We start from the raw sequence: 25,358 nt of genomic DNA on the forward strand, positions 1-25,358 counted from the left end.
CAATATAGAAAGGAAAAACTACAGAACAATATATCTTGTAAACATAGATGCAAAATCTTCAACAATATATTAGCAAACCAAATTTAACAATATATGAAAAGAATAATACACACAACCAAGTGGGATTTATTTCAGGTATGCAAGGATGCTTCATTCCAAAATTAATGTAATCCATCACATCAGTTGTTTAAAGAAGAAGAAATTATAGGGTCATCAGTAGATGCAGAAAAAGCATTTGACAAATTCTAATGTCCACCATAACAGAAACCTTCATCAAACCAAGAATAGAGGAGAACTTCTCAACTTGATCAAGAATATCTACAAAAAAATAGTCCACCTGGCTGGCTCAAGCATGAGACTCTTGATCTTGAATTCATGAGTTCAAGCCCCATGTTGGGCCTAGAGCTTACTTTAAAAAAATAGAAAATAAATATCTATAAAAACTCTTCAGCTAACACTATACTTAGTGATGAGAAACTCGATTCTTTTTTCCCAAGATCAGAAATAAGAATGACTACTCTTACCACTCCTATTCCTCATAGTACCAGAAGTCCTAGCTAATCCAATTAAATAAGAAAAGGAAAGCAAAGGTATACATTGGGAAGGAAGAAATAAAACTGGTTATGTTTGTAGATGAAATGATTGTTTCTGGAGAAAATAAAAAAAAAGTGACAAAATATTTCTGTATTTAACAAGTAATTACAGCAAGTTTGTAGAATATAAGGTTAATATGTAAAAAAGGTCCTTGCTTTCCTAAGTGCCATTAGTGAACAACTAGATATTGAAGTGAAAAGCAATTACCATTTACATTAGCATAAAAAGTGAAATACTTAGGTATAAATTTAGCATAATTTGTACAGGATCTATATGATGGAAACTCCTAAACTCCAATGAAAAAATCAAAATCTAAATAAATGGAGACATGCTATACATTACTGGATAGAAGGACTCAGTGTTGGGTATTATGCTGAGTGAAGTCAGTCAGAGAAGGACAGACATTATGTGGTCTCATTCATTTGGGGAATATAAAAAATAGTAAAAGGGAATAAAAGGGAAAGTAGAGAAAATGAGTGGGAAATATCAGTGAGGGTGACAGAACATGAGAGACACCTAACTCTGGGAAACATACAAGGGGCGGTGAAAGGGAGGTGGGCGGGGGGATGGGGTGACTGGGTGATGGGCCCTGAGGGGCACTTGATGGGATGAGCACTGGGTGTTATGCTATATGTTGGCAAATTGAACTCCAATAAAAATATACAAAAAAAAAAAAAAAAGGACTCAGTGTCATTAAAATACTCATTTTTCCCAAGTTGATCTGTAGAATCAACACAATCCCAATCAAAATACCACCAAGTTATTTTGTGGATATCAAAAGCTCATTCTAAAGTCAGAAGACTCAGAAAAGCCAGTTCAGTACTAAAGATCAAAACTGGAGGAGTGACACTACTTACCTTAATGCCACAATAATCATGTCAATGTGTTGTTGGTGAAAGAAAAGACAAATAGAAAATAGTTAAACACCATAAAGATCCCAGAAATAGAACCACACAAAGTGAACTGATCTTTGACAAAGGAGCAGAAGCAATTTAAATTTTTATTTATTTATTTTAGAGAACGAGCAAGCATGTATGAGCAGCAAGCATACAGAGGGGCAGAGGGAGAGAGAATCTCAAGCAGACTCCCCCTGAGCATGGAACCTGACATGGGGCTTGATTCCATGACACTGAGACTATGACCTGGGCCGAATCAAGAGTCAGATGCTTAACTGAGCCACCGAGGCACCCCAGAAAAAAAAAGAAATTTAACGGAGAGAGTATCTTTTTCAACAAATGGTGTTGGAATAATTGGACATCTAATGCAAAAGCAGAATGTAAACACAGACCTTACACCTTTCACAAAAGTCAACTCAAAATGGATCATAGACTTGTATGGCAAATACAAAACTATAAAACTTCTGGAAAAAAAATAAAATAAAACTTCCGGAAGAAGCATAGGAGAAAATGAGAAAATGTAGGTAGCCTTGGGCTTGGCAATGAAGTTTTAGATACAATAAAGCATGACCCATCAAAGAGAAAATTGATAAGTTGGACTTTATTAAAATCAAAAACTTCTGTAAAAAAGACTGTTAAGGGAATGAAAAGACAAAACACAGACTTGGAGAAAATATTTGCCAAAGTCATATATATATATATGTTAAAAGACTGATGTTCAAAATACACAAGAAAACAAACCAATTTAAAAATGGGTAAAATATTTAGATACCTCACCAAAGAAGAAGTATTTATGTTCTTAAGGATTTGAAAACTAAGAAATGAGATATCACTGTACACCTATTTAGAATGGCTAAAATTTAAAAATCTAGCAATACCAAACATTGACAAGATTCAGAGCAACAGGAACTCTCATTCATTGCTGGTGGAGATTCAAAATGGTATAGGCACTTTGGAAGACAGTTTGGCGGCTTCTTACAAAGCTAAACACAAGGTTACATGATCTATCAATTCCACCCCTAGGTATTTTTCTAACTGAGTAGAAATGTATCCACACAAAAACTTGCAAACAAATGATTACAGCAGAATTATTCATAATCATCCAAAACTGAAAACAAGTAAGATAGCCTAAAGTAGATGAATGGATAAACTGGTACATCAGTTTCAATATTGTTCAGTATTATACAGGAATAAAAAATAGTGAGCTATCTTGCCACTAAAAGACATAGAAGAACCTTAAATGCATATTGCTAAGTGAAGGTACTAATCTGAACAGGCACATACTATATGATTCCAATTAGGACATGCTGAAAAAGGCAAAACTGTGGAAACATTAAAAAGACCAGTGGTTAACTGGGCTTCATCTGAAGGAGGGAAGGGATGAACAGGTGAGTCAGGTAATTTTTAGGCTGATGAACTATCCTATATAATGTAATGTTGGACACATGTCATCATCCATCTGTCAAAACCCATAGAATTAATTGTACAGTACAAAGAGTGAACTTTAACCTAAACAGCAGACTTTAGTTAATAATGTATCAGTATCAATTTTAACCAATGTGCCACACTAATGCAAAATGTTAATAATAGGGGAAACTATGTGTGTCAAGTTCAGGGGTAATATATGGGAATTCCATATGTTCTTACTTTTAATAAATTCTTAGGAGAGAAGTGAATGTTAGATGTTTAAGTCAAGCATGACAAAACAGACCTTTTACAGGGTATAACAAAAAAAACCTTAAAGGTTGAAAAGGTAGGGGGAAAATCCCTATAGTGAATATCATGATTGTTGATTAAAAAGTGACAGCTTTCTCTCTGAAATAACAATGAGAAAAAGCTGTCTTTCATTATCATTAGTACACTAGAGAAGATCATAGCCACTTCAATAAGGCAAGAAAAAGAAATTAAAAGTATTGTAAAGGAAGAAAATCAAATGAATTGTTTCTGTATGTAGACAATCATTAGAATTGGGGCATCTGGGTGGCTCAGTTGGTTAATTGTCTGCCTTTGGCTCAAGTCATGATCCTAGGGTCCTGAGATCAAGCCTCATGTTGGGCTCCCTGCTCAGTGGAGAGCCTGATTCTCACTCTCCCTCTGTTCCTCCCCCTTGCTTATGCTTGTGCTCTCTTCCTTTCTCTCTCTCTCTCTTTCTCTCAAATAAAGTACTAAAAAAAAGAAAATCTTTAGGATTTAGTAATGAATTTGGAAAGGCTACTGGATATAAGCTAAATATGTGGAAATTAACTATGATGTATATTAACAATTAGAAAAAGATATTGAAGGGGTACCTGGCTGATTCAGTTGGTAGAGCATGTGACTCTTAATCTTGGGGTCATGAGCTCAAGCCCCACTTTGGGCATAGAGATTACTTAAAAAAAAAAAAAAACAGAAAATGACATTTTAAAATTCCTTTTTAATAGTAACACTTTAAATAACTGTGGTTTGTGGAATCTAAAGATGAGCAGAGTAGCTATATGGAAAACTGCAAAAATTACTATGAGAAATTAAAGACATCCTAAGTAAATAATGGAATATATCATGTTTCTGGATTGGAAGACTATATTGTGAAGATTTCAATTCTCCCCGAAGTTTCTATAAATGCAGTGTAATCTCAGTAAAAATTTCATAAAGTTCTTGTGAAAATTGACATGCTGATTCTAAAATGTAAGTGGAAATTCTAAGAACCAAGAATAGCCAAGGTAATCTTGAAGAAGAACAAAATTGAAGGACTTATATTACCAGACATCAAGACTTATAAAGCTTCATAATTAAAACAGTCTCGTGGCATAAAGGTAGAAAACAGACCAGTAGACTAGAATACAAAGTCTAGAAGCACATCCACTCCAGTATACCCCTGTATATATTTCTTTATAACCAATTTGTACACTGCAGTGCTTTCCTAATGAAGGGTGAAGTTATCACATTTGAGGTAGGAAGCAATTTCCAAGAAAAGAAAGAAAGAAAAAAAAAAAAAAAGAAGATGCTTTGGAAAGGCCAGGACTCTAACTCTTCTAGTTATCTCTGTTTCTATTGCCAGTGTCCCACGCTCTGTCACCTAAGGCATTTATTTTATCCACTGAAACATGATTCAGGAATTTGGCTTAGGATGCAGTTTGGCAGTTTGGAGTTCTATCATACCTATTTAACTTGTGCAAATACAACTACATATATCCATGGGGTGATAGGAAGAGGGAAAATAATGTAAACACCAAAGGCAATCTACTTTTTCATTCAGTAACCATAAAATTTGGTAGTAACCATGAAATGAAAAATGTAAACTTGTGTTCCAGCTGTTGGTTCTCATGTGTATCTGGATGTGTGAGCATTTTGCTTCAGTTAGTGTGATCCTTGCATTCAAAGATAGGTGATTTCCATACGGCATGCTCACTAAGCACAATTACTTCATCTGCTCTTCAGTTGAAGAAATAGCATTTAGTCCAATCCTGAGGGAAGAACATCTGTGTTAAACTTTCTGAGGCTGTATATGATAGTAGTCATAGGCTTGGGCTCTCAAGCCAGCCTACCTGGGCAAATCCCAGCTCTGCTCTTCCTATCTGTGTGGACTGGGCAAGTTACTTAATCTTTCTGTGCTCCATGTCATTCTCCAAAAAACAGAGATAATATTAGCATCTTATAACAGTGTTGAGATAATTAAATGACTAACAAACTGTGGCTAGCACATAGTAAATACATAATCAAAGTTAGCTATTCTTATCAATATCAGTGCAATTGTTCTTACTAAGAGGTGATAGAATGTGGTCTCCAAGGTAGTACAGTCTTAAGAGATTCTCAAGGAAAACTTACCTAACTCCTTTTTCACCTAGGTTTGTAGGTTTTAGAACCCAACCCTTGCATGAAATACTCTACCATATGCATTTCTCTATCTGGTCCTTGGTCTTTTAGAGAGCTAGTGATGAGTTGTGGCTCATTGTGGAATGGTCATATGGTATAGAACATGGATGTTAGGGAAGAAAGGCCTATGGGTGGGCAAGATGTATTTCCATAGAGGCAATGTAGGTGTTTGCAGACACCCTGAAATATGTTTAGCATATACTTTAGTGCATATTTTCAGCCACCAGCATTTTCCTATATGCATAGTTCCACTGAGTCTTTTAAGATCAACACAGCCCTTATGCTTCCATCGTTTGCTTTTCACCAGAAAATTATTGGAGCCTATATTATAGAGTGGTATCTGTAGCGTCCCTAGTCCTGTGGTGCTACTTGTGTATACATTATTGTAGGTTACAATGCTCTGGTGTTTTATGAATCTGTTATCCTTCCCTAAGCCCATGGATTTTTCAACTCACCACTGATTGTTACCTTTGAAGTACTTTGAAGAACTTTATAGGTAGCTGTTTGCTATCTTACCTTCTCCCCCTTCTACACACAGACACAAACTCTCATTTATCTCCCAGGACTATATGGATTCAGATCCTATATTGTCCCTCACCTTATCCTCACTCACCTTTTTTCTCACAGAAAAGCTGTTCTTTATTTGCAGCTATTACTACACAGCACTGAGACACATGGCAGCTATTTGCCACTGTGCTATCATCAGCAACTCATCTCCACTGCTGGTGTTGGGACCTCACTCAGACCCATGCTGACAGCTTCCTCTAGGAGCACTGCTGATGTCAACTAGGTTTTTGTTTACTTCTCTGCTTTTCTTTTTCCTCATCTTTCCCATCTTCTGTGGTTCTTGGCTTCAATTCAATTATAACTGGTCACTATAGAACTTACCAATGAATGGGCTCCATCTTTCTGCCCTGTGAACAAATACATCAAAACCAAATGGGTTTTATCATTGAGTCCTCCTTGGCTGTGTTACATGAGGCTCAGGCATCTGAGCCTGTTTGGTACATCTACTACCAGAAGAGGGGGTTTGTACTGTGTGTTAGGGACATGAGAATTAGAAGGATTTAGCTTTCCTGAGGCTTAGTGTGTAGGAGATTAGACAGTTGGTTTTTGAATAGGACAAGTTACGATCTGCTATCTCATGTCCAGGTCTTAGAACAAGGGACTTAAAAGTTTAATGGGTTTTGTTTTAAGGGGATTTTTGTAGTGTGTCTAAAACAGCTTTGGAATATGTGAATATTTAATATTTCACAGTAGTGATGTAAAAATTATAATGAGCTTGTATATTGCAAACTGAAGAATCTTGAAAAAATTTGTGATATATGCAGATGGCATATTAGATTTTATCTTTCAAGTTGTAAATATCCTAAAATGTTAATATCGTCTCATTTTTTTGTTTTTCCCCTTTCTTCCTAGAATATTTTCCTTCTTGGATATAGTAACTTTGTGCCGATGTGCACAGATTTCCAAGGTAGAGTATTAACCAGATTTTTGTCAATCAATATTGAGTTTTATTATAATGAGAATGAGTTTTAGTTCAAACAGGCAGTTACCTTTATTTTTTTAATTTAATTTTTTTAAGAGAGTGTGCACACACGCTTATGCATAAATGGGGAGGGGCAGCAGGACACAAGGAGAGAGAGAGAATTTTAAGTAGACTCCATGTCTAGTGCAGAGCCAGTGCAGGGCTCAATCCCATGACCCCAAGATCATAATCTGAGCCAAAATCAAGAGTTGGATGCTTAACCGACTGAGCCACTGAAGTGCCACAAGCAGTGAACTTTAAATATCATCTTTTATATTTAACCTAACATGGAGTTACTATAATTCTATATTTGATAGTTCACTTAATGTATATCAAGAATAAAAGTTGGGAAATACAAAGGTTGAATCAGGAGTTCCATTAACAGTCTAACTTAGTGTGTCCGTTTCACCCCCACCTCTCCTCCTGTACCTCCCCACTCCAGGCCTGGAACATCTTAGCCCTGGATGGAAGCAACTGGCAAAGAATAGACCTTTTTAACTTTCAAACAGATGTAGAGGTAAGTTAGCTTTATTTTAGACAAAAGACTTTTTTAAAAAGATCAGTAAAATGGTCACTCTTTCTTGCCTTTTTCTTTTGCTGCATTTAGATTTAATATGAAGGTGTCAAGGTGTAATAGAGAAGAAAAAAACCTGGAAGGTATCTGTGTACATCAAGACCAAAATTCTGCTCGTATTTTGCTTTGGCTCCATATCAGTGACAGACTACTTTTCCTCCTTGTTCATGTTTATAGCCCTAGTATTACTGCTCAGCTTTTTATTGCCCCATACCTGCATCATTAGGTATGTTCAGTGCTTAAATCTTAGGAGACTCCTGACAAATATTTATTGATCTGAAAGATCCACTGAGAATTCTAATTCAGCATCAAGAATAGAGAAATGGCAGAAGTGTGGTCCAGGAGTAAAGCTGAAGATTTGAGATATCACTCCAGCTCAACCACCTAAGCCATATAATCTCTCAGTGCTTCAGTTTTATTATCTATAAAATAAAGAAGCAAAATAATCCTTAAAGCCTTTTATAATTCCAGGATTCTCATGTATTTATCTGGGAATATGTGAATATCTCCATGTAAGAGTGGTAGGCCTGACCAAGTGAGAAAAGTTTATTTTAAGACAACTTGTAGATTAAATACCAATTTATAACCAAAAAGAAAGAAGGAAGTAATCTTCATTGCACTTAATAATTATCTAGATACTGTTTTAGGGGTGTGGAGGTTCTGAAGTTTATCAACCCAATATTAGGAAAACCTTACTCATTTCTAATTTAGCCAACTCAGTTACAGTCATGGAGCTGTATTTTAATTCAGTTTCTCACATAGCATTTTCATCATGTGTTTTTGCTGAAATGTATGTTTTGTGTCTTTTTTTAATGGATCAAGAAATCATCATGCTTAACATTGAGATGAGCCCAAACAGTTCCCTGCAAGTTACTTCACCTGGTGTTACCTAGGAGAACTAAGGGTCCATTGTGGAGGCCCTTCCGTCCTTCTATGGGTTACTAGCTGGAGAGTCTCTGATCAGTCTCACGGCAGTGGAGCAGAGCAGCTGCAGCAGTGGGGTAGAGCACAAGTTTTCACTCTGGGACTCCTCCTGTGCTGTGGTGCTCTGAGTTTGGAAGGGTCACCCCCAGCCTGGGAAGATACTCTCAGTTCCTGTTTTGGACTATGGTCCCTGGATTAGGAGTTCTTTGATGTTCTATCCAGGCTTACTAGCAATGATTGCAACAAGGTCCTACTGAAACATGCTGATGTGTGACTCCTCTTCATAGAGCTTTGCTCATTGTGTTTACTTAGTGATGTTGACAAGCACATTAAATTCCAAAAATTGTAGTCATTTCTGCTCACCAAAGGAGAGTCATTGTTTTTTTAAAATTTTTGCAAATTATCTTTTCTCTTTTGTGGTTCTTACTGTCCCCTCAGTTTTCTTTCATGATTTTTCCAAACTGTACAATTTTTTGGAAGGCATATCGAAACTTTCCAATTCAGATTTTAAAGAATACTAGTTCAAGTAAACAGCACAACCTTGTACGGAATCTCAGCTGACAGCGGACAGTGTAGAAATACTTAAGAGCACTTCCACTAAAGGAGACACTAGTGTACAGGTCACCAGTTGTGTAAAGAATTACATGTGAGAACTTAAAATAGCTGGCACCATGTTAGTCTAGTCTAGTCTAAGACTAGTTAGTTGCCCTTTTGGGCTGACTACTTGAATCCAGATTGGATTATGAACCAAGTGTTGGAACCCCTATATTCTCTAAATAGGACCCATTGGATAGTCACCTATGGAATAATTTGAGCATCTCAAATTATTTCTTCAGGATGAAAATGATGATTTATGGATATGCTGAGAGAAGAGAGAATATACCAAGGTTCAGGATTAATATACTAACAGTATTTACTACGTGCCTAGCACTGTTTAAGCAACTTATATATAATCAATTAATCTTCTCAAAAACACCATATTGAAGAAACTGTGGCATAAAAAATTTGAATAGCTTACCCAAGGTCATTCATCTAATAAGAGGAGACAGTTGGTACCCTGAATAAAATGGGTTATGTGACTGTTTCAGAGAAAAGGTAGAATAAAGCATCCAGATGACAAGTGTGCATTTTGCTTTTCCTTGAGAATGATTCTTCCCAGGGTATTATTTCCCTGATGTTTAAGCATTTACCAGGCCTTTAAAAGTTGGACGTTTTTTGTGTCTTTATGGTTACTAAAGATCCCACCCAGCCAAAAATTAGAAATAACCAAGTAACATATTAATCTAAAAGTTTTAACTCCAAAAGTCCCTCCATTTAGGCCTTATTTTTTTCTAAAGCCCTTTATTTCCAAATCCCCATCTACAACATATTATCTAAATGGATAATTGACTTAAACTTTGCATTTGGAGATGGTTTGCCCGTTTTTCCTCTTAGCTGGAAACAGTGGAGCAGAAAATACTGAATGTAATTTTTTTAAATCTCAGTACAAAAACTTTTACTCCAAAGAAAGAATAGAAAGCTTATATAAATGTGACTGACTTGAAATGGAGAAAAATATGTTGTGTCCTCCATTTGTAGACATTGCTATGGAGACCTTTTTGTTGTTTTATTCTGTACTTAAATATTTATCTTGGACTTCCAAGTCATAGTCTTTTTTTCTCCCTAATGACAAAAATGTCTTAACTTAGTAATACTCAAGAAAGCACAAATAAAGCTGCTATCAATATCAGAGTGTAGATTTTCATCTTAAGATGTTAGCCAGGTAATGATATGTGTGAGCCCTGTTCCTGTGATCCTGTGGTTTGATGTGTCCTACTGTATTTTTAGTGCTTGCAGTTCAGTGCCAAGATTGCTGTTTTATAAAGTGGGGATAATAGTGTTTTTTTAAAGACCAGCATGGCCCTTTTTCATATTTCCTCCCTTGTGGAGATAGTAGTTGTGCAGCCTTTGAATCAAATAAACCTGTTAGAACCTTAACTCTACTACTTACTAAGTGTAACCTTGGCAATTTAACCATTTAATTTCTTTATTTGCAAAATGAAGGTATGGATCCAGTCTGTATTAGTCAGGATTCTCCAGAGAAACAATAGGGTATGTATATATACAAATACGTAGATTAATTATAAGGAATTGGGTCATGTGATTGTGGAGGCCAAGAAGTCCCAAGATATGCATTCAGGAAGAGGAGACCCAGGAGAGCTGATGTGTAGCTCCAATCTGACCTGTGAACCAGCCAATGGGGTAAATTCCAATCTGAAAGTTAATAGGTTCCAGACCTAAGAAGAGCTGATGTTTCGGTCCCAGTCCAGAGACCAGAAAAGACCAGTGTCTCAGCTCAAGCAGTCAAGTAGGGGGGAGTTCCCTCTTACTCAACTTTTTTTACTCTATTAAGTCTTTAATTGATTGGATGAGTCCCACCCACACTAGGGAGGGCAATCTAGTTTATCCTGTCTACTGATTCAAATGCTAATCTTATCCAGAAATACTCTCACAGATTCAAAAGTTTGTGAACCCTGTGGCCCAGTCAAATTGACACATAAGATTAATGATCAAAAGTTCATGTCAATTTAGCACCCATACATATTTAATCTCAAATAAAGACAATAACAAGATCATAATTCGACCTAATGTGATACAAGTATCCAATATACAACCACACACACAAAAAGAAGAGCTAAAGTCCTTGAGTGATGTTCAGAAGGTGTTAAAAATCGTGCCTGAAAAAGTGAAAGTACTTAATCAATGTTCATTTTTTTCCTTTAATGTATTTGCCAGTATCCAGCCAACGTTCCTATTTCAAAGCAAATGTGTTTAAGTAGGGGATTGCTAAGGAGGTTGAGGAGGAGCGTTTATGACACATTTTCAAACTTTTAGAGTGGTAATGTTTAGCTAAAAGGGAGTTTCTTTTCTTTCTTTTTTTGAGCAATATTGTTTTAGATTGCTGCTACAGCCAGTGTTCCCACAGCTGACCTCAGAAAACCTTGTAATTGGTGAAGTAGCTCTGAGCCCTGGGTAGAAGAGGCCTAACTCCAGGATTGAAACTTCCAAATTATAGTGCACTAGAGTTTTTTTAATACCTAATGCCTAAATAGAAAACATTTTTCGGTGCTTGCAGCTCTTTTATATACTAGGAACAGAGTGGGATATTGGAAGAATGTTCCAAAATAGCTTCTTTTAACCTGGAAAAATATATTCAGTTTCTAAATTTCAGGTTAGTATGCTGTTAGATAAGCAGCATGGAAAATAAGATTTTTTCCTAACTTTTTTAATTTAAGGGTCGAGTGGTGGAAAATATCTCAAAGCGATGTGGTGGATTCCTGAGGAAGCTCAGCTTGCGAGGCTGCATTGGTGTTGGAGATTCCTCCTTGAAGTAAGTTGAATCCACAGTGACTCACTTTGTCATAGCAGCTTTGTAGCTGACTTGTCATCAGCAAAAATAAACCAAGATATTACGTGCTTTTCTTCTGTTAAATTCTCTCTATCGTAATTTACATAGAGAAGTGACAGAACCATGACTTGGGAGTCAGTAGGCCTGGGTTAGGGATACAACTTTAGGACAAATTATTTCACCTCTCCACTTCTACAAAGTGAAGGTAGCTATAGTTCCTGCATGAAACAACACATATGAAGTGCCTGGTGCATAATAATGGTTTACTCCTCTGTTTCCTTCTCCACTTTTCTGATCTTCCTAGTTTCGTTCTCATAAGAGTGACTGTCTTTTTATATATTATATGACTTAACAAAATAATTCTTCCAAAAACTTCCTTAGCACACCTGGAATTTTGCTTACTCATACTGGTATGAAATTATCCATTTGTATCCTATCCAAACAAATGCTTGCCCACCTCTTCTTACTGGATAGCCATTATTTATTGGAAATGTTATTAATACACTGCTAAGGATATGTGCTTTTCTAGAGACAAGACATAATTAAAACCTTTATATTCTCATCCTTGTGGCCTCTACTATTTCTTGAGGTTGTCTAAATTAGAACACACAGTGCCCCCCTAGAACCCTGGGACAGACTTTGTCTCTTGCAGACCTAAGCATCGCCACTGTGTATATCAATTGCAACTGCCAGTAGAAATGTGCAATACATAGTGATTACAGATAGTGGAATTTGTAATTGAAACATCTGCTATACCATTGCCAAGAAAATGATTCATAACATATTTTAAGGATCAAAACACTCCTTATAAATGTTATGGAACAAAGTTTTTTTTTTTTTAATCAAGAAATTCAGATCATCAGACTAAATTTTATGCTACTTCAAAAGCTTTGTAAACTGATGGAATAGATTGATTCTATTTTAATACAAAGCTTAAATATATCAAATAGATCCTAAGATAACTTATAAAAGAGAACATAAGTTTAATAGTGGTTCCGTTAAAAAAATAGTGGTTCCATTAAAAACTAAAAAACTAAAATGTGAAGATATGGATTGTCAATGAGGAATATCAAAGAAATATATTCTTATCTTGGCAATTAGAATAAAGCCATATGTACTAGCAAAACTATCCTGAGGCTAAGAATGTTAGTGGTTTACTGTAATTTTTATAGTAGAAATCTATGTTAATATCTTACACACTTTTTTTAGAGAGAGAGAGAACGCATGCATGTGAGAAAGCAGGGGAGGAGCGGGGAGGAGCGGGGAGGAGGGAGAGAAAGAGAGAATCTTCAGCAGGCTCCACCCTCAGCAGTGTGGAGTCTGATGTGGGGCTCAGTCTCAGAACCCTGAAATCATGACCTGAGCCAAAATCAGAAGACCTACACTAAACGACTGAGCCACCCAGGTGCCTTATTATCTTATACATTTTTAATATGTGAGATCAGATTACTGTGAGAAATAATGATAAGCATAATTCTAGTATATGACTCAGAAGGAATTTCGTTATCCTTCCAGTTGTTTATTGTAATCACCTAAAGCCAGCCTCTACTCTGCCCCACTTGTATATTGTTGTTTTGGTTGGAGGGAGGCTATTCATTTGCAAATATTTATTGAGTACACCAGGTACTGATCTAGGGAATGGAGATACAGTAGTAATCAAAATAGATTAAAATCCCAGTACTAGGGGCACCTGGGTGGTGCAGTGGTTGAGCGGCTGCCTTTGGCTCAGGTCATGATCCCAGGGACCTGAGATCGAGTTCCCCATCAGGTTCTCTGTAGGGAGCCTACTTCCCCCTCCGCCTATGTCTCTGCCTCTCTTTGTGTGTCTCTCATGAATAAAGAAATAAAATCTTTTTTTTAAATTTTTTATTTATTTATGATAGTCACACAGAGAGAGAGAGAGGCAGAGACATAGGCAGAGGGAGAAGCAGGCTCCATGGATCGAGAGCCCAACGTGGGATTCGATCCCGGGTCTCCAGGATCGTGCCCTGGGCCAAAGGCAGGTGCTAAACCGCTGCGCCACCCAGGGATCCCCAAGAAATAAAATCTTAAAAAAAAAAAAAATCCCAGTACTAATGGATCTTATATGTATCTTCTCTGTAACTCTTGCTGTATCATTATATATGAAGTCCTATGGATTGTTAACAGCTTTATTGAGATCTAATTGAGATACAATAAACTATGCATTTAAAGTGTACAATCTGATAATCAAGATAATGAACTTAGACCTGTAAAAGCTTCCTCATGTGCCTTTATAATCCCTTCTTCCTACCCTGTCCCTGCCCCATTGCTAGGCAACCATTGATCTCCTTCTGTCATTATTGGTTAGTTTAAATTTTTAAAAACCTATATATAATTATACACACACACATACACACACACACACACACACTGTACTCCTTTTTGCCTGGCCTCTTTCACTTTGTATAATTGTTTTGAGATCCATCCATGTTGTTGTGTGTATCAATAGTTCGTTCTTTTTTTTTCTTAAGATTTTATTTATGCATGAGAGACAGAGAGAGAGAGAGAGAGACAGAGCGAGAAGCAGGCTCCATGCCAGAGCCCGATGTGGGACTCGATCTCGGGACTCTGGGACCATGACCTGAACCAAAGGCAGACAGACGCTCAACCACTGAGCTACTGAGGTGTCCCCTAGTTCATTTTTTTTTATTGCTGAATCCATTTTATGGTTATACTACAAAATTATTCATTTCTCCTTTGGATTCTTGCCAGTTTGCAGCCACTAAATATAAAAGTGCTATGAACATTTGTGTACAAGATTTTGTATGTCATACGTTTTCATTTCTCTTGGGCAAATACCTAGGAGTGGAAAGACTAGGGATCCCTGGGTGGCGCAGAGGTTTAGCGCCTGCCTTTGGCCCAGGGCGTGATCCTTGAGATCCGGGATCGAATCCCATGTCGGGCTCCCGGTGCATGGAGCCTGCTTCTCCCTCTGCCTGTGTCTCTGCCTCTCTCTCTCTCTCTCTCTCTCTCTCTCTCTCTGTGACTATCATAAATAAATAAAAAATTTAAAAAAAAAGGAGTGGAATGACTAGGTGTATGTTTAATTTTTAAAATTTTTCAAGCTTTTACCAAAAAGGATTGTATCACTATATATTCCCACCAGAAGTTTATGGTACTTCTAGTTCTTCCACATCCTTGTCAACACTTGGTAGGTCAGTCTTTTTTATTTTAGCTTTTCTAATAGATACGTGTAGTAGTATCTCATTGGGGTTTTAATTTGTGTTTCTAATGATTAATGCTGTTGAGTATCTTTTTATGTACTTTCGCTATCCACATCTTTTCTTTGCTGAAATGTCTGTTCAATTGTGGGGGAGTTGCCTGTTTTTTTATTAGATTGGTTTTTATCTTACCATTGAATTTTGAGAGTGAGATTCTGCATACGGGTCCTTAATCAGACTTATGTTTTGTAAATGTTTTCTTGCAGTCTGTGGCTCATCCTTTTATTCTCTTAACTGTCTTTTGAAGAGAAGTTTTTCATTTTAATGAAGTGCTTTTAGTGATGTGTAAGATCATGCTTTTGGTGATGTGTGAGATCTTTGACTAACATATAGAGTCATAATGATTTTCTCCTGTGTTTCTAGAAGTTTTGTAGTTTAGATTTATGATCCATTTTGAGTTGATTTTTATATATGGTATGAGGTATAGATTGAAATTCATTTTTTGCATATGATGTATGATTGTTCTAGCACTGTATGTTGAAATAACCACTCTTTCTCCACTGAATTGCTTTTGCGTCTTTGATGAAAATCAGTTGTCCAAATAATTGTGGAACTGTTTTTGTACTCTCTATATTTTTCATTGCTCTATTTGTCTGTCTTTATACCTAACCACATTGTCTTAAGTGCAGCTTTATAAGTTTTGAAATCAATTAGTATAAGTCCTCCAACTTCATTCTTCTTTCCAAAGTTGTTATGGCTATTCTAGATCCATTGCATTTCTTTTTTTTTTAATTTTTAAAAGATTTTATTTATTTATTTAACAGAGCAAGAGAGCACAGTAGGGGGAGCAGCAGAGGGAGAGGGAGAAGCAGGCTTCCCGCTGAGCAGGGAGCCCTCATGCAGGGCTCGATCTCAGAATCCTGGGATTGTGACCTGAGCTGAAGGCAGAAGCTTTAACCAGTTGAGCCACCCAGGCACCCCAGGCATTTTCAGATAAATTATAGAATCAGCTTGTCAATTTCTACAAAAATCTTGCTAGGATCTTGATTTAGGATGATATTGAATCCATAGATCAATTTAGGGAGAATTGACAACAATATCAAGTCTTCCAACTCATGAACATAGTATATCTCTCCATATATTTTGATGTGTTAAAATTTCTCTCAGTATATTTTACAATTATTAGTAGTATAATTGTACACCTCTTTTGTCATATTTATCCCTAAATGTTATGAAATGTTATTATAAGTGATATTTTATATTTCAATTTTTGATTGTTCATTGTTAGTAAACAGAAATACTATTAATTTTTGTACATTGATCTTTTATCCTCCAACCTTGATAGACTTGGTTTTAGTAGCTTTTTTTTATTACTTTGGATTTTCAGCATAATCATGTCACCTATAAGTAAAAATAGCTTTTCTTCTTTCTTTTCAATTAGTGCCTTTTCTTATTCTTAACTTATTGCACTGACTAGAATCTCTACTACAGTGTTGAATAGAAATGGTTAAATAGAAATGGTGAATAGACATCCTAGCCAGTTCTTAGGCTTAAGGGGAAAGCATCCAAATATGATGTTAGCTATAGATTTTTGTTGTTGTTGATAAGCATCAAATTGGGGAAATTTTCTTGTATTTCTAGTTTGTGGAGAGTTGTTTGTTCGTTTTTTTTTTTTTTTAATTGAGAATGAGTGTTAGATACTGTCAAAGGCTTTTTTTTTTTTTTTTTTAAGATCTTATTTATTTATTCGTGAGAGACAGAAAGGCAGAGACATAGGAAGAAGGAGAAACAGGTTCCTTCAGGGAGCCTGATGCAGGACTTGATTCCTGGACCCGGGATCATGCCCTGAGCCAAAGGTGGAAGCTCAACTGCTGAGCCACCCAGGCATCCTTGTTAATGCTTTTCCTGCATCTTTTCTTTTGGATGATTGTATGTTTTTTTTTTTTTTTAATTTAGTTAGCATGCTGAATTACACTGGTTGATTTTTGAATGTTAAACCTGCCTTCTATCCCTTGGATAAACAAAGTTTATTGGATTTATAAGTTTATAGCTTTCATAAACTTTGGAAAAATTTTGGCCATTACTTCTTCAGATATCCTACCCCACCCCTGCCCAATCTCCTGTTCCTTGAGAACTCCCAGTCACTTGTATATTTGATTACTTGAAGCTATCCCACAGCTCATGCTCTGTTCTTTTTTTTTCCCCTTTCTTTCCATGTTTTGTTTTGGATAGTTTCTATTGCCATGTCTTCAAATTCACCAATCTTTTCTACCATAATGTCTAATCTGCTATGACTCCCATCCAGAAAATATTTATTTTAGCCATTTTCTGAAAGTTTAATTTGGGTCTCTAAAAATAGCCCTGATGTCTCTACATAACACATTTAGTAAACATAATGTTTAATCTTTATGTAGCTCCATAGAACTCTATTCTATAGAACATAGTTATAATAACATATAATATCTTTGTCTACTATTTCTAATATATGTATCAGTTTTGGGTCAACTTTGATTGATTTTTCTTAGGCAATCAAGAAGGAGAAAAAGGAGAAAAAAGAAAAAGAAGGATGTATTTTCCTTCTTTGAATGCATGCCAGTTTTTTTGCTCAGCGCCAGACATTGTGAATTTTATTTTGAGTGCAGAATATTTTTTGTATTCCTATAAATATTCTTGAATTTTATTCTGGACATAGTTATTTGGACATACTTCCTTTAAGATCTTTTTTCTTTTTTTAAGTTGTTAAGTTGGACCAAAGGCATGTTTAGTTGAGGACTAATTGTACACCTGTATACTTTTCAGTGCTCTACCCAGTGCCCCACAAATTAAGACATTTTTCACTATTGGCTTATGGGAATTGACACTTTTGTCTCTGGGTGAGCTCTGGCTGTTGTTCCTTCTGTGCTTTTTGATGATTCTTTCCCTGGCTTTGGATAGTTACCCAGGATGCATGCTCTGATTAGTACTCTACTGAATTCTTGAGGGAAACCCTCTGAATTTCTCTGTGCCCCCAATACTCTTCTCTGATAACTCTAATCACCTTGGTCAGATTTTGGCTCCATATCTTCAACTCAGGGATTCCACAAGGCTCCAGGTTAGTTCCATAGCACCAAACCAGAGCTCAAGGAGCAGAGAAGAGTGACATCTGGTTTGAAGCCAGGTTTTGGAGACATTTGGGTACTGCATGGAAGAATCAGGACTCAACACTATAAATACATTGAAACAGTATTTCAGGAAAATGTGGATGACTTGCCAGTCCTTATTGAATATGTTAAGGAATAAGTAGTGAATAAGAGATATTTAATTTTCCACTTTTGGCCTTTCTACCAACCCACAAATCATTGAGGAAGTTGCCCTTCATGACTCAGTATCCTCACCACTAAGTGGATGATTCTTCATACCAATCAACTACTGATCCTGTCAATGGCCAAAGATAATTTCTTCAGGAAGACCCTTGAATAACCAAATGACAGCATGGCACAGTATAAAAAAGATTCAGTCCCTTTGCTTCCAACTGATTTTTCTATAGAGAAGAAAGAACAAGGAGCCATGCCTCCATTCTCAGATGTTCACCAAGGTGTGGGTTGAAGGAGAATTATGACTGATATGTAGTCAGTCTTGGGCTTTGCTTCTCAAAGTATAGTTCCCAAAGTAGCAGCACTGGCATCACTTGGGAATTTCTTAGAAATGAGACCATCAGTTTGTCAAGGTATACCATTAGAATCTGCACTGTGACAAAAACCCCAGGTGTTTCATGTCACATTAAAACTTGAGGAGCACCAGTACCTTAGTCAACAATAACATATTGTACACTTTAAATTTGTTGGGAGTGAATCTCATGTTAAGTCTTCTTTCCACAGTAAAATAAAATTTAAAAGTTTGAGCTCTGTTCTAAATGTGAATGGTGACACATGCCCTCTAGTGGCTGACTGCAAGTTTTTAAATGTTTTTTTCTTTTTAGGACCTTTGCACAGAACTGCCGAAACATTGAACATTTAAACCTCAATGGGTGCACCAAAATCACTGACAGGTAAGGAATGAGAATTAGTTTGGTAACTAATTGGCCACAGGAAGAGTGAGGGGAGAGAAACATGGTTGAAAATACCTTTAGTGTGTCTGCTCTTTTCCAGCACGTGTTATAGCCTTAGCAGATTCTGTTCCAAGCTGAAACATCTAGATCTGACCTCCTGTGTGTCCATTACAAACAGCTCCTTAAAGGGGATCAGGTAAGAGTACCTGTTGTCAGATGAAGCACTTAAGCCTATGAGTATCCTGGTGTGTCTAAAAACCGTTCTAATGATCCCATTGGAATAAGAAATAGGTGACTCAGGTCACAGAGGTTTTCTCTCCCCTTAATTTTTTTTTTTATTTACCAAACTCAAACTTGATAATACACTACCTGTAGGATAGATTGCACATGTATGGTCTTGTTTCTTATTCTTTCAGTGAGGGCTGCCGAAACCTGGAGTACCTGAATCTCTCTTGGTGTGACCAAATCACAAAGGATGGCATTGAGGCACTGGTGCGAGGTTGTCGAGGCCTAAAAGCTCTACTCCTAAGGGGCTGCACACAGGTACCGAGGGGTCTATTGAGGTGTGTTTATCTAACAGGAGGTGTGGGCACTTCATTAGAGAACTTGCTGTTGCATTTTTTTTTGATTCTTCACTATTCCCTCACCTGGTTCCATCCCTCTCTGTCCACTCAGTTAGAAGATGAAGCTCTGAAACACATTCAGAATTACTGCCATGAACTTGTGAGCCTCAACTTACAGTCCTGCTCAGTAAGTAACGTGCTTTACCTGGGAGCATCCTCCTGTCCCAAGCTCCCTGAGTCTGCTGTAGGCCCTCTTTGAAGTACCCAGGCAGGTGGGATGGTCGCCACACCCTTTTTTTTCTTATTCTGTGTCCTCATATGATCTGTTAGTTTGCCACAAGATGAAAGAATAACAGTCTAAACACAATGGCCAATACAAAGCCACTAACATTTTCCTCTAAAAATAATATAGATTGACATTGCGATTTATTTTAAGATATCAGGAATACTGTGAACTAGTCAGTAACCTGAACAAATTCATGGTAAGTTCTTAATGTCTTTTTTTTTTTAACTTATAAACTGGGGATAATGACACCTCTCATATCTCAGTGGATAAAATGAAATGATAGATGTGAAAATGCTTTGAAAAATAAAGCAAGAGCAAGATGCAATTTTCATTTTGGCATTAGCATGTGAAAAACACTTGTTCCATCCTCACGGCCATTGTCAGTGTTGATTCTTGAAGAGCGCTTACTACATTCTCCTGGGTTTCTCAAGGGGAGCATAAATTTTGAGAAATATAAAAGAAATTCCTTGCAGTTGGTATTCAGTAAATGAATCATTTAAGTCTTTAGAATCCTTGATGGTGGGAGATAGAACAGAAACTGTCTTCTGGACAAATAATGACTTTATGGGCACTGTGCAATATTAGGATCTTGCATTACATGTAGGAGGGAACTGGCAGATGGCTTAAAGTAGAATATAAGTGTGCAAGCCAGGGATGCCTGGGTAGCTCAGTCAGTTAAGCATCCAACTCTTTGTTTTGGCTCAGGTTGTGATGTTATGGGTCGTGATCTCACAGGTTGTAAGATTGGGCCTTCTGCAGGTCTGCTTTAAGATTCTCCCCCTCTAACCCTCCTTCCTCACACTCTCTCTCTGTCTTTAAAATGGATAAATAAATCTTTAAAAAAAAATAAATATGCAAGTTATTTATCAATAATTTAGTGATTTATTTCATATGCTATTTTCTAAAACATTTGAGGAAATATTTATAAATATATACATATGTGGTTTATATGGTAGATACTTAAAACATTAATCTGTAGAAATTCAACCAAAAATTATTATATCACTTAACTAGGCAAATCTTTTTTTGTTTGTTTTGTTTTGTTTCTTAACTTTTTTTTTTTTAACTAGGCAAATCTTATGAGCTCTTTATTTAATCTGGTCTTTAACATAAGTTTATGAATTCTTCCTGAAAAAAAAAAAATCAAATGAATGCTGGAGAGGGGAATGGAATTTTTAAATTTCATTCTTGGGAGGCACCTGGGTTGCTCAGTTGATTGAGCATCTGACTCTTGATTTCAGTTTAGGTCATGATCTTGGGCTCTTGAGATTGAATCCCATGTTCAGCTCCACATTCAGTAGAGTCTGCTTGAAGATTCTCTTTCACCCTTCCCTTTGCCTGTCCCCCTGCTTGCGCACACATACACTCTCTCTAAAATAAAGAAATCTTTTTAAAAAATGTCATTCTCTATTGGTAATGCTAGAATATTTTAAAGCTGTACAGAGGTAACCAATACATGTCAACTCTGTACTTCATTTTATTTTATTTAAACTGTTAGGATAAAATGCTAGTATTTGGCAACTTAACAGATCAGCAGTAGATTCCATTTTTTGCTGCTCTCATTTCAGTATTGTTGGTGCCTTCTGATGTTCTTTCCTATTTTGGCTTTCCCTAGCGCATTACAGATGAAGGTGTGGTGCAGATATGCAGGGGCTGCCATCGGCTTCAGGCCCTCTGCCTTTCTGGCTGCAGTAACCTCACAGACGCCTCTCTCACAGCCCTGGCTTTGAACTGCCCGAGACTTCAGTGAGTGCACCATGCTTTTGCTTTGTAGCTCAGAGCTTGGCAGGACTGACCAGGAAGTCTTCCTGCAGGAAGGGAAAGGTTTGCCAGCAGGTGGATAGGTAGTGATGGAGGTGGCAGTGGGATTGTGTTATTGCTGGCTTTTGCTAGATGGGTTGGGGTGGAACAATATGTAATCCAGGTTATTTACGGGTATACAGGAGGGTACCAAACTGTCCACCATCAGGGAACCTGAACTGTAATTTCTTGGTGGACTTTACACATGTGCCCACTTGATTTGCTTCATCCTGTTATAACTTTGACATCAGAGTGATCTGATAGTGTCAGAATGACAACCTTACATCCAAATGTCACCAGATTCTCCCCTACACCAGATGCTAAATGGACAGAAGGGGGTAGGGGATCACAGTAACCTTATTTATCACCTTCCCCAGGAGAAAGAAGTTCTGTTGTAACAAATAAATATTGATTTTCTCCAGTAATATTATGAATATTAAAACTTTAATAATGGCAACAAAGTAATAATCATAATTAACATCAGTTGAACTCATTTATATTCCAGGCTCTGTGTTGGGCACTTTTATAAGCATTATCTCAGTTAATCCTGACCACATCTATAGGAGATATGCACTATTATTCTCACTTGTTTTGCAGAGGAGAGATTGGGACTCAAAGAAAATCACATAATGTATCTTGGGCCATATGATGAGTAGGAAGTAAAAGTAGTGTTTGAGACTTAACCCCTGTACAAGAGGCTGAAAAAAGATACTTATTAAAAAAAAAAGATACTTATTTTGTTGTTTACTCATCAGTGAAACTGATCCATTTCTCATGCTTACACCAGTTTTATATCTTTTAAGGATTGTCTCTTGGTGTCTTTTGCCCATTTTTCTTACTATTGCATTAGGGACAATTCTAGACAATTTTGATATTTCTGAATTGTAGAAGGAATATGGGTGATCAAAACTGGTCAGAAATGTGGTTAAAATTACTGCTACAAGGGCATATTTAACTTTAAAATGTTATTTATTACTCCATCCCCATTAAGCATGGGCATTGAGAATTAACTCATGTTTTTCACTTGCTGCAAATTTTTAAAGTTTCTATTAGGGTAACTGGGAATTTCACTAAATGCAGTTTATATATCAAGATAACTTTGTTGAGTAAAAGTTCATTTTAATTGTGTTTAAAAAACAAATATTGGAGTAATATTTAAAAGCAATAGCAGCAGCAATGTCCTGATATTATGGTAAGATTCCTGGGTTCACTATCTGAATTTGAGCTGGAACCTTGGGACTTAAGGCAGGCCACATTTCTCCCTAAGCCTGCTTCCCCTCATCTATCCAGTGGGACAGTATTTGCATTTACCAGTCCTCAGGGCTGTTCCAGAAGCAAACATGTGTCAGAGAGCAGAATAAACTCAATTGTGTGCATCTTAAAATATGTGTTTCTATTGTTAATCAGTCACTACCTTTTCCTCCCATGCACCCTATATCCCAGGATTTTGGAGGCTGCCCGATGTTCCCATTTGACTGATGCAGGCTTTACACTTTTAGCTCGGGTAAGCCAGAGGTTTCAAAAAACAGAACCAAACTATAATTTACCTCCCCCATTTCAAAATAACTTGCTGTGGTTTGGAATGTGCAAAAATGTGTGTACCTTCAGAAAGGACAGATATGAAGTAGAGTGCTCAGGGTACATTTTCACATTTTCCCCAAAAAGGGAAAGTGGTCCTCTAGGGGGTTCTGGAGCAGGTCTAGAGCACTCTCACTTGGTCAGGTGGGACCACAATGAGAGAAACTTCTTCCCTGGCAGGACATGCCCTTCCTCATACAAACCCTGATGCAGCCTGTCAGTAGCTTCCCCTAACTGAATTGTGCTGTGCCTCTGCTCCTTCCACATCACCCTTTAGACACTAACCATCATGGGGGTCTCTCTGGCCTGTTGCTGGGAACCCATGGGGATGGTGATATACTCTTCCTCCTACCCTAACCCTCACCTGTCCACACTGTGCTTGAGCACTCTACCCCATGCCTTCCCAAGCCTATTCTATGGCTAAATTTAGAGGAGGATACCCATGAGCCACTGGGAAGGTGGAAGGCCCTACCTTTCCAGATGAGAAAAGGAAATGAAGCCCAGGGTGGCCACATTCCCATTTTCAAAGTGAATGTGATTCAAAAGGCACCTTCTCAGAAGTGCTGGCTCACTGGGTCACACTCCTTAATGGAAGAGAACAAGGATTCGGGGCCAGTACTCAGATAGGGCAAGTCACCAGTGTTGCCCTGACCACTGACCACATGGTGGGGGATGTCTTACGGACTTTTCCAGAATTGCCATGACCTGGAGAAGATGGATCTTGAAGAATGCATCCTGGTAAGTACCCACCTGACAAGCCCTGCAGGGCTGCCCCTCAGTCCTGAGAGACAAACAGGCACAGCCAGAGACCCCAGCTGGCTGTTGTCTGAACCCTCCTCACCCCAGTGTGTGGGTTAGGAATTGGGAACCCATGAGGGCCATGGCAGTGGGATGCATGAACTTTGGGCTATTCTTAGCCACCAGAGCTACAGTTGAGAAGTCAGGGTGGCTCCATTTTTTGCCAAACATTAAAAAAATATGTATTTCACAGAATTGAAGGGAGAAATAGGTTTGCAAGTACAGTGATGAGGTGACTACAGAGGAGAATCCTGGGTGACTCCCTCTTTGTCCTCTGTCCTTGGGTCACCAGAGGAGAGACTAAAACACAGCTTTGTGTCTATAGAAATTGAAATTGTTGGTGAAGAGAGGAGCTCCCAGCCTGAGTGTACTTGAGATGAGTTTTTAATTCTGTTTTACACCTTTTGATTCTCATGTTCAGGAGAAACCAAAATTAGGTATTAAGTTCTGGTGTGGAAGCCACACTGACACAGCATGTTTCTCTCCAGATAACCGACAGCACACTCATCCAGCTCTCCGTTCACTGTCCTAAACTGCAAGCCTTGGTGAGTCTGAGTTTTTGGTGACATTATTCACCTTTTAGAGATGAAAGAACTCTCCCACCACAGCAAGAATCTGTTTGGTTTTCCTTTCTGTAAAGGTATCATCATTCTTGGTTTCAAAGGTCTGCTAGTTGGGCTAATTTGGGAGGTAGGTTATCTAAATGTTACTGCTTTCATTTTAGGATGTGAACCTGTTGTAGAAACCCATGTCCTTACCACTCCATTCATGTTCATTATCTCAGGGAGAGTGAAACTTAGCATGTTACAATGATAAAATCGAGACAAAAGATTGAGGCCATCCTTGTGTCATATTTCATTCCATACCTGCTTATATCTATCTATGGGGGAAGAAGAATTAAAATATATTAAAAGCTCCTGGGGTGCCTGGGTGGCTCGGTGGGTTAAGCATCTCCTCAGTTCATGACCCAGGGTCCTGAGATCGAGACCTACATTAGGCTCCCTGCTCAGTGTGGAGCCTGGAGGAAGGATGGAATCCCCACCCTTTGGGCAAGCCCACATGAACTGTGCTACTATGCCCACTAGATATATTGTCTCATTTTATTCCATCCACAGCCCTGTGATGTACGACTCTGGACATCTCCATTTTATCAGTGAAGACCCTGAGGCTCAGAGCAATTAAACTTGCCCAAAATCACACAATGGTTTGGAGGCCCCAGGTTTTTTGGCCTCCATGGGCTCTGGTCTTTCTGCTGCCCTGAGACACACAACAGACTTTTTCTTAAGCTGGCTTTCTCTGTTGTCTTGAATCTTGCTCTCTCTGTGGGAGCCAGAATTTTATAACACCATTAAAGCTCCATTTGGCTTT

The 25,358-nt window shown here is 37.6% G+C and overlaps 1 protein-coding gene across 6 annotated transcripts in view; it reads left to right on the forward strand.

The window, feature by feature from the left end:
* FBXL2 (F-box and leucine rich repeat protein 2) overlaps positions 1 to 25,358 on the forward strand; it is a 108,447-nt gene that overhangs the window by 60,268 nt on the left and 22,821 nt on the right. For 2 of the 6 annotated variants that reach the window (XM_072793506.1, XM_072793508.1), the window contains 12 exons: positions 6,762 to 6,816; positions 7,313 to 7,387; positions 10,412 to 10,459; positions 11,644 to 11,738; positions 18,897 to 18,965; positions 19,066 to 19,161; positions 19,382 to 19,508; positions 19,641 to 19,715; positions 21,430 to 21,560; positions 23,058 to 23,118; positions 23,886 to 23,930; positions 24,479 to 24,535. In XM_072793506.1, the coding sequence (XP_072649607.1) occupies positions 6,762 to 6,816; positions 7,313 to 7,387; positions 10,412 to 10,459; positions 11,644 to 11,738; positions 18,897 to 18,965; positions 19,066 to 19,161; positions 19,382 to 19,508; positions 19,641 to 19,715; positions 21,430 to 21,560; positions 23,058 to 23,118; positions 23,886 to 23,930; positions 24,479 to 24,535 (934 nt within the window). Of the gene's footprint in view, positions 1 to 6,761; positions 6,817 to 7,312; positions 7,388 to 10,411; positions 10,460 to 11,643; positions 11,739 to 18,896; positions 18,966 to 19,046; positions 19,162 to 19,381; positions 19,509 to 19,640; positions 19,716 to 21,429; positions 21,561 to 23,057; positions 23,119 to 23,885; positions 23,931 to 24,478; positions 24,536 to 25,358 lie in introns of those variants that run through there. The other 4 variants (XM_072793507.1, XM_072793509.1, XM_072793510.1 and 1 more) reach the window with 3 other exon arrangements.

Source organism: Canis lupus, chromosome 22 (assembly GCF_048164855.1).
Source record: "Canis lupus baileyi chromosome 22, mCanLup2.hap1, whole genome shotgun sequence".
NCBI classification, from domain to species: domain Eukaryota; kingdom Metazoa; phylum Chordata; class Mammalia; order Carnivora; family Canidae; genus Canis; species Canis lupus.